Raw genomic sequence first — 10037 nt, 5'->3', positions numbered from 1 at the left:
TCTTCTTAACACAAAGTAAATCAAATTGCAAGATGATTCTTTTACAAAAGAGCTTACTGCCCATGTGCTTGAGCAGAGATCTGCAAGAGCCAGAAAGAAACCAGCCCTGTGTGTTCTGTCATGACGCAGAGGTGGGCAAAGAGGCCATAGCCAGAGGAAAATTACAACTTCATAAATTAGCATGCAAGAAAAAAGAAACAATCCTGACCATAACACAATTTCAGATGATCTGCCCTTTCTTAGGACAATGCTTATGTGAATTTTCTAGTAACTTTTCCTAAACAACTTAACCACTGATTTCCCTTGTAAACTTTATTGATCAGAAGTTTGGCACACATTGGTGCACATTTTACAGCCTCAAACATTTTACAAGCATGAAACAGCATAAATGTTTTGAGTTCCAGATATTTAATCTTTCCCCACGTACTTGTGCATGCAGACTAATTGCTGTCAATGAAGGACAGCAACAGTACAGACTGCACATCTACCCAGCTTCTCACGTTGAGATTTTAGCTGGGTAAAAATAGACAGTGTATTGAGAGGCAATCATTGATTAAGGACTTCTAAGTAGCTCTTTTTTAAAAGCTTTTGACAGCTGTATTCCAATTCTTAGCCGTTCATGGAAGTTTACTCCATCTTCTTTAAGAGTTAAGAGAATTCAAGTTTTGAATAAGGTGCTCAAATTCCAGAAAAATAACCCCACTAGATTTCTCTGCTACAGAATACAAATACAGTAATCCTTTCTAATATTTTAATCAGATTCTAACCAGGTTCGCATTTTAAGTTCTGTCTATTTTATTTTGAATATTCTTGTTCAAAGTCGGATTTCAAGATCTGAGACAAAACACAAATTAACAGCTGAGGTTGCCTGGCTCTTGAATGCTAACATTGTTTGAAGTCAATACCTCCAGGAATAGGCTTCTGCAGAAATTTGATGCTGAATGAGTTGGTTACCTGCCTCTTGCTTCCTCCTTCTTGAGTTCTTTTTCAGTTTATTTTGTTTTTGTTTTTGTTTTGTTGTTGTTGTTGTTATTTGTGTATCTAGCTAAAGTAAAATGAGAGGCCAACAGACCAAGTTTAGGTAAAATCTTTCCATTTCAGAGACAAAAAAAGGAAGCATGAAGGAAGTTTGTATGGCTGTTACCAGAGTAGGAACATCATTCCCAAATCCTCTACCCTGTCATCCCTTCAGCACTCACACAGATTTCAAAGTATAAGAGAAGATTCATAAATTCTCACAGCCCTTTCAGAAAGTAAATTAAGCCTCTTGCAAAGATTTCTTAGCACAATATTTCTCTGAGCTAGAAAAACAACCAGACATTTTGGGCTTTGAGTTTACTGTTAACAGTAGTAAAAGCCACAAAAATTATATTTTGCACTATAATTTGTTGTACAGTAACTCAACTTTATGCTATTTAAATTCCAGTCACATTGTCCATTGCTTGCTGGCACTTGCTTTATTTTCACATTTGCTTCAACTAGCAACATTGATTAATTTTTAAATGCATTACACTTTGCTCATTTATCTTTGGAAAAAGTGACAAACATTTTTTTGCAAAGCTTATATTGATGGCTAGAGCAGTGAACACCGGCTTTGGCACAAAAAACTTTTTGCTTTGAAAGCAAAATTGTGAACTTCAACTACCACACAATTCCCTTTGTTTAATAAGCATTATGGTCTGTCCTGGTTAGAGAGGGGGTAGAGTTAGCAGTGTGGGTGTGGCCAAGTTGTTATTCTGCATCACACAGTGCATCTCCTGGACCTGGACTCAGCAGGAAAAGGCAGGCACTCTTACTGGAAGTTGGCCACTTTTGCCTCTCCTGCTTCAGCAGGAGGGTGACAGCAAAGGACCCACAGACTCCATCCTGGGATACTTTTCTGGGACACGGTGCTGAGGCGAGGCTGTGGCGTGGCTCCCATGTGTGGCACTGCAGGGACAGTGATCAAGGACAGCATGAAGCCAGCATCCCAATGGGACATCCTCCCCTGCCCTGGTGCACAGGATCATTGGAAGCAGCAGCAAATGCACAGAATTGAGCCTGGCAGAGCAATCCCTACTCAGATGACTCAGCTTCCAGGGAGGGTTGTCTATCACTGTTTTCCATTATTTTTGGCTGGGAAATGTTGGCCCTGGGAGCAACCCCACCGCACTGCCTTTGTTTCCTGACTGCCACGTGGGCAGCATGCAGGAATGATCATCCTATTGCCTTTGTCTGGAAAAACCACATGGACACAACCACATGTTCACAACCGCCTTTGTTCTTGTTCCTGGTGGTGAATACCTCTCTGTGGGTAAAACACCTTCTCTTTTTGCATTGTACTGTGGGCATCTTATTCCATCATCTCGTGTTTCAGTAAGTTGTTATCTCTTCCCATAATCTTTCCTCTTTTGTCTCTCCTTTACTGGAAGGGGCAGGGGCTGGGGTGTGGCTTGTTTGGAGTTTAATTTCCTGCTGGTGTTAAAATCAGTACATGCTCCAACAGCATTGTCAGGTACCAACATTTCACATCATCTGTTAATACAAAGCAAAGTCTTGATTTCTACACGAAATGAAAGAACTACAGTAGGTTTCCAAAATATACCTGTCACAGAAATGGGAACAGGGATACAATTGTATTTTAAGGATTCTGTACAGTTCCACAGAAAAATATTTTTAGCTATTTTCAAAACAAAGGAAATGTTATTAAGTGCTTAAGACTATTCTCAGCAACAAAACTGAAACCCTGGACCTGGAGTGGCTTACGCTTGGATGAGCACACCACTGTTACTGTTGTGCTGTAATACTGGAAGGAAATGTACATTTAACAGAACTACCACCTCCAGGACATAACAGCACCACCAAAGTGTGTCATATTTTCAGCATTCTTAAATGATTTTCTCCAAGCAGAATGTGCCAATGAGCAAAACTCACATGCTTGGGACAAAGATTTTTTCTCAGTTGTTAAAACAAGTCTTGCTTTTGCCAGACTTCACATGGAGTCTGGAAAGTCACAGGGAACTCAATTCGTTCCACTGTGGCCATTGCACATTCCTGTCGCCCAGAGGCACACGTACCTGCATCTGAGTGAGGCTCTCTTCCATCACTGCCTTGGGTTTTCAGGTAAGGAACGTAAGGAAAAGATCATCTGATAAAGTAAATAATGTGAAATTAAACAATCCCTTTTTCTTGCATCTATTGAACAGAAAAATGAAGATATAAACAAACTAACCCTGCAGTTTTGTGAAAACACACCCTATGTTGACTTTTGCTTGCATCACCCACTCAGGGCAGCTAGGCTACAGACCAGTAATCTGCAGGAGGAAGGCAGGGGATCCTCTCTGCTTAAGTGTTTCTAGTGTCTTCTGGAGCTGTTGGGAGCAGACATTTCCATGGATTGGACGCAGCTGTGGTACAAACAGTTGTCACCTGAACAGGGAAGGCTTCCTGCAGGGCTAGAGGCAGGTGCCCTGGTGCACACATGGAAATGAGCTAAGAGGACTCAACGAGGTGTCTTCAGTGCCAGATGCTACTGCCTTAATATTTTTTTTAGGAACATCATTCAACTTATTACTACCCAAACATTAATCACCTTGAACTGCAGGGCTTAGTGAAAACCCCTACCAAATGGCAAATTCTGATCTCTCTTCAGAGTCAGAGAGTGCTCTGGTTCCAGTTTTGTCTGTTCCCATGTACCCACTATTCCATACTACCAGATACAGTTATTCCATATTCCACAGGGAATCAAGGAGCTGAATTTAAGGAGTTCTGAAAAACACACAACCAATCATCCCATAGCAGAGTTATAATTAAAGTAAATTACCAGATAGAAGCAAAGACTGTTGGACAGCTTAGAAAAACATGTTTTCTATTTATTTAAAAATAAGTTTGTAGTTACTACATTGCAGTGACAGTAATTCTTACACATACATTCTAGTTTGTATAAAAGGATTCAAAGTATTATGCATCAAAACTAACATAGAAAGTGTCCACATAACAGTAAAGAAATTTCCAATCCATATGTACAAAAAGAAAGGGCACTGTTATCCTGGTGAGATACTTAAGGTTATATATAACATGATAATCTAGATTTCTGGAAGGAAAAAAGCCTTGATAAAGCTAAAGAATTATAGTTTTCAAAACTGTTACTCATTACATACAACAGATTTGTGTTTTACATAATTCTGTACAAAATAAGTGTAATTTTTAATCTGAAAATCTGTCAGTTTTAAAATTAACCTTTCTAGGTAATTTACTTGAAGTTGAGCTCCATTCTATACATATTGAAACATTATGACAGAATTTAATTCACGCATGATCATTATCCAGTTGTCCACCACACTTCTGCAGTTTTAGTATGGTCCAAAAATGTAACTTCTGTATGGTCTCAATGCATTAGCAAACCAACCTGCACAGCTGTAAGCACAAAACAGTACATGTACATCACACAGTACATGACAGGTACTTCTATTTCTTTCTACTCCTAATTTGTGTGACCTCATTTTTGTTCTTTCAGTGTTGAAATTCATAGTATAGTACTACTTTCCCTCCCTAAAATTTATTGTTTGTATTAATTGAAGTGAATTTCCTGATGTATTTATCTGCATTAAAAAGGACCCAAATGACTACTTGTCTCACTACATATCTCCTAAAAGCTAAATTTATTCACCCTTATTTTATTGCAGCATATAAGGTTTCTTTCTAGAGTGCCTTGAGGCTGTTAGAACCTTGGGAAAAGCGGGGGGAGGTGGTGAGGGGGAAGCAGCTAATCACCTTTTTCTGCAATTTTAGATGTCTTTTAATCTGGCTTCCTGGCATGTTTCCTTCTCTAACACACTGTAAAAGTGGCGTGGCGAATTCCTGCATTAAATCCAGCAGAAACACAAGAGCACCTGGAGGTTAGCCCTGGTCTAAAAGCTACCTGCTGATTTCCCCCAGACATCATGGAAAGTCAGCAAGCTGCAGTCACAATTCAGGAACAAGAAGCTACGTAAGCTGTCAATGCCAGATTTGTTATTTGAAACACATTGTCAAGCCTTGACCAGATTTATGAAATGTAATACACTTTCCTCTGCATACGAACAAACAAGTATATACAGTAATTTACAGCAGAAAACTAACAGCCCTTTTATCAGTTGAATATCTAGGTCCCCTTGGAAACCAAACTGTTACAAGAACTTCAGGGATAAAAGAAAATATATACTCATTTTACACAGTTCATTTGTCTTCATTTAGGTCATAAACAGAAAATGAGCTTTTGCTGTTTCTAGGTGAGGTTTCAAAACCCTCTACCTTTTCTATCACAGCACTGTAGCAGAGTTATAATTAAAGATTTTATAACACTGTTAAAAAAAGGTAAAAAGAAAAACCTTTGACAATCTACTGTCAACAAAAATATACTATTTAGAATAAGGTAAGGATTCGGGACACAGTGTAAATATTGTGGTATGGGTATATTTTAATTGACCAGTGATGTTAAAATTACCTCAGCAAGATTCACATGCTACAAATAAAATGTGAATGTTGATGAAAGTGAGCTTAAAAACCTCTCAACTCCAATCTGCTATATAAATACAGGGTGAAAGGGGTCCCATCCAGTTAAGCCTATTGCTTTTATAGAACCAATCAACTATTTAACACGTGCCTAAATTCAAATTACACACTAAAGAATTTACTTCTAGTCCTCAATCCAACAAATGTGAGCAAAAGATTTCAAAATGTGGTGCAAAAATCCTAACAAGCTTGAAATTACTGAATAGACAGACTGTTTTTTGTGTTGCATGTAGTCCTTTTTTTGGCAAGACAAAAGCCTCTGGCACAGAATTGGTACTTAAAAATATTTGTACAGCAGTATAGTGAATAAACTGTCTCTACACTACAATTTATTTTTGAATAGATATTAATATCTATACGTGCTGCATCAGGGTCCTTCATCAATTAATAGCTTTACAGATATTAAGCCATAGTAATATTTAACTCAACCAACTCAACCTCACAAGTCTATCAACAAACTGATCACAGGTACAAACGGACACTGTACAAATAAACATCTGTAAATCTTTATCACAGCAGTCGAATCACTGGAGGAAGACATTTCTCTGTGAAGTTGGATCCCTGGTCACTGTGCAGTGACAAAGAGCTCTGGTTCAATATTGACAATAATAATGAACGCTACAGTGGTAAGATTTCAGTTCAGTTCCCAGAGAACAAACTAACAACAGAAACAGAGTGGTAAAGAGTTGTTAAGTATGTAGGCACAGGCACAATGATTCCTGTTAAACATTTAGAGCACACTTATGACAGAAGCAGAAGTAATTTCCTCACTGGCAGATAACACTGTTATCCAGATACCACTCAGCAGCAAATACCAATTTTAACGTTTCCCAGTATAGCATAGAAGTACCAGAACAGTATCCTCATATCCATGTCAAATATAAACGAATTTAATGAATAAAACTGAGTTAATTGCTGCCAGATCATTTGCATGTATGTGGCCATGAAGCTATGTTATTTACAATGCAAATGTAAAACAATCACGTGAGGTTTTGATACTCCATTTTCTGAACCAGTTGTTAGGTACTTGAGATGGCATTATAAAACATGCATAACTATAGATCTTAAATTATTTCAGAACACTGATCAATATTTTATTGCTCACATTTAAAAATCTAAGACTCTGTAATCAAAAGCTCTTTTTCTGTATTGATACAGTAACTCACAACCACCTCAAATAATAAATTTTTCCCCAACCAAAATACAGTCTGATGGTGACTAAAGTCTCATAAATAAAGTTTGCAACCGAGTGAAATTAAATTATAGAAAATATAAATTTTAAATAAATCTGGCATTAATTTCTAATAAATGTTTAGCGTTGCTTCTATAAAAAACTGACCCAAATTATCCACAGTTTCTTTTTAAAGGAAAAACATTAATGTGTCTAATAAGAATCAAAAAGTTACTGGCTAAAGTCACCGATATTACTGGGTGGGAAGCAGTACCCATGTTCTGCAGGTAAGGCCTTCTACCCTTGTAAAATTAAGATGTACACTCTCTCCCTGCTGTTAAGGGAACACAGATTATTTCAGTCTCCAAAACTTACACACAAGGTATTTTTGATATATAAATATATACATAAACATGCCGTATAAAACATTATTACAAACGGAGTAAATACAGAAGATGAATTTTAGATATAATCTATTTTATATATTACAATGCAGATAACATCAGGAAATTACACATTTTCAAATGATTGCCTTCATCAGTGAGATTAGACAAAATTAACAAGTAGGATCAATCATGTTTGAATGGTGAAGCTGTATTGCAACTGTACAAACGTAGCTTGTTATCTTACCACGTTTAGTGACTCCATTTTAATCAGATGATAAAGAAATACTTGTTAGAACAAATAAATACACCAGCAAATCAAATACAAACTAATCCCTGGCCCCCAAACTCAAATCCATAACAATTCAAAGAGGATCTGGACAATATCTCAGCCATTTTTTGTAGCAAAATGAACCACCTAAAACTAGGTATGGTGAACACTCAACTGCTACCCACAGTAGCCTATTTATATTACTCTTGGTGGAAAATACCAATATTCTTTCTTCAAACTTTTAGGCTCCATTTTTGTAAGAAAATAAAGAGTGAAGAATCAGGCCTCAAATACATATACAGAATCTGTGCAAATTTAAGATCTTAATTCTGCATGTCTTCCCTTCCAGACATTGCAGAGGATGTGTAAAAACAAAAAAAGTATAACCAGAAAATTTTGGTTACATTTTTGTACCATACCAGATCTCAGTAAATACCACTACTTATGTATTTTTTTCCTTGAAACTGGACAATACTTTTTTTAAGTGATAGAAAATGGTATTAAGGTTTGTTTGTAAAGGTATAAAATAACTAAATGTACCATAAACAAATAAATAACTGCTTTTCTTTTCCAGAGCAGTACATATAACAATACATTCCCCTAAGTCATATAGTTATCATTTACAATAGACAACTTAATTTTAGTAAGGATGCGAGAAATAATAGAATACAAGGCACAATCATTAAATGGAATTTTTCTTTAGGGTGTATATTGACATATGTCAGCGTGATATACCATAAAAAGTGCAGAAAAACACAATGTGCAATGAGACCACTGTATAAAACATGATTGCATAAAAAGTGATTTGGCCTTTTAACCCTAATAATTGAAAATAACCAATCTTCCCCTTAAAATTAAACTATAAAGTATGACATTTACAATTTTCAATTCTAGTGCTATCTAAAAAATCCTGAAAAAAATTTATACCTGGGTAATATTTTAGACATATGTGTTTATGTATATATTAATATATACACATACACTATTCTTTGTAGGTCATTTCAGCCTCTTAAGCATGTCTAAAGTTGTAGGAACAACAATCAATCTGGATCAGAAAGTAAACATCATAATTCCATACCTGTCCTGTAATTTCCTTGAATCCTTTAACCAATTATACAATTAGACTAAAACATCTCTGTCAAAGGACCCCACCAGTGCATTATTTTCTACCAGAAGTACCAAAAAGGATACATTTCAGAACAATGTTAACAACTTACTATTTAAAACAAGACACAGCTTTTATCACTGCAAATGGTATGCTGTACTGACACTCAAACAGAAAAAAAGGTTTTCCACTGCACTGATTCTCAGTCTTTGGCACAATAAACAGAGATTAGTGATTGATACAAGAATCAAGGTCTGAAAAATTAGACATTAGTCAAACTTTTTCCAATGTGGATATATATATTTGTGATTACATTTTTGCTATGTTTGGCAGAACTTGGATAAACAATGGCCTGTGCTAGGCTTCTTTTGCAGCTGAACATTCCATCACAACTGAAATTAAACTTTTTCAGATTAGCCAAGTTTGGTATTTTATTATTTAATAGAAATGCAAATGAATTTACTGCCACTTTTGCCAAAGTCTGCCTTCCTAGGCGACTTGACTTTACAATCCAAGTGTACCTTGCTTGGTCAAAAATAGATTTCTGTTTTCAATTTGTGGCAATTAAAAGTTCTATTACCTTTTTCCAATTGTGTAGAGATATTACATACTACTTGAGCAGAGTAGCTCTGAACTCTGTACGTCAGTCAGAAATTGCTTCAATTATTTTCAACTGTGAACAAAATGACTGTTGAAATGTATAACCTATTTGGAGGGTAATAAATAGCAAAAGTTTAAAATATATATTTCTTCCAAAGAATGTTCTTTCAGTTTATCATTTTGCTAAATTTTCCTCCTCAAATCAGAACATACTCTTCTAACCCATAATAGCAGCAGGGAAGCAGAAGTCTGTTCTGCTGTTCCTTAACTGTACCTGCTTCATTCATAGCATTCTGAAGTAAAACCCTCGGTAAAAATTACCAACCAATTAAATTAGCTTTTGCTTTTTCAGTCAACTTTCGGACTCTGCCTCTGCTTGAAGTTCCAAAAGTTAAGGAGGTGTCTTCAAACAATAGCTGCCTTTGCTCTTCCTCAGAGTCATCTTCATTGTAAAAGGCTGTCCTCCTACCCTGGTTTCTAGTTCTCATGTGAGGTTCAGAATCTTTAAGCTCTTCAGAACCCTCCTCCACAGGCTCGTGTGTCTTTTTCCTCCTGCTTCTTGTTTGCATTTTCACATTTGCAGGAGCTAAGAGGTCTGAGCCTGGCTGGCGGCTCTTCATCTTCCTTTTTGGCTTTCTACCCCCTCGGCCTTTTCTTTGTAACAAGTCTTCCTTCACATTATTTTCAGAAAGAGAATTGCATGCAGTAGAAACAGAGGCTTCCTCTGGTATATCCCTTGTGGTCTGGATTGTATTCTGCTCTGCAACCTTTTGCTGTTCAACAATTTGTAGCTTTTTTGGTTTCCTGCCTCTTTTCTTGTGCACCACCACTTCACAGCTACTGTTATTACTCTCCACCTTGGGCTTCCGTCCAGGACCTCTTTTAACTGGAGGTTTCAAAGGCTGTCCTCCATGTCCATTCACCTGAATGCTTCCTGATGCCAAAGCATTGTTCTTGCAATCTGCTGTAAAGAAA

The 10037-nt window shown here is 36.7% G+C and overlaps 1 protein-coding gene across 3 annotated transcripts in view; it reads right to left on the bottom strand.

The window, feature by feature from the left end:
* Nucleotides 1-3826: 3826 nt before the first annotated feature.
* Nucleotides 3827-10037, bottom strand: part of PHIP (pleckstrin homology domain interacting protein) — a 108369-nt gene continuing 102158 nt past the window's right edge. For 2 of the 3 annotated variants that reach the window (XM_063152879.1, XM_063152880.1), the window contains exon 40: nucleotides 3827-10026. In XM_063152879.1, coding sequence (XP_063008949.1) covers nucleotides 9380-10026 — 647 coding nt within the window. In that variant the 3' untranslated portion in view covers nucleotides 3827-9379. The remainder of the gene's footprint in view (nucleotides 10027-10037) is intronic. The other variant, XM_063152881.1, reaches the window with a different exon arrangement.

Source organism: Melospiza melodia, chromosome 3 (assembly GCF_035770615.1).
Source record: "Melospiza melodia melodia isolate bMelMel2 chromosome 3, bMelMel2.pri, whole genome shotgun sequence".
Classification (NCBI taxonomy): Eukaryota; Metazoa; Chordata; class Aves; order Passeriformes; family Passerellidae; genus Melospiza; species Melospiza melodia.
Note: the sequence above shows the minus strand (reverse complement) of the source record. Positions and strands in the feature narration are given on the sequence as shown.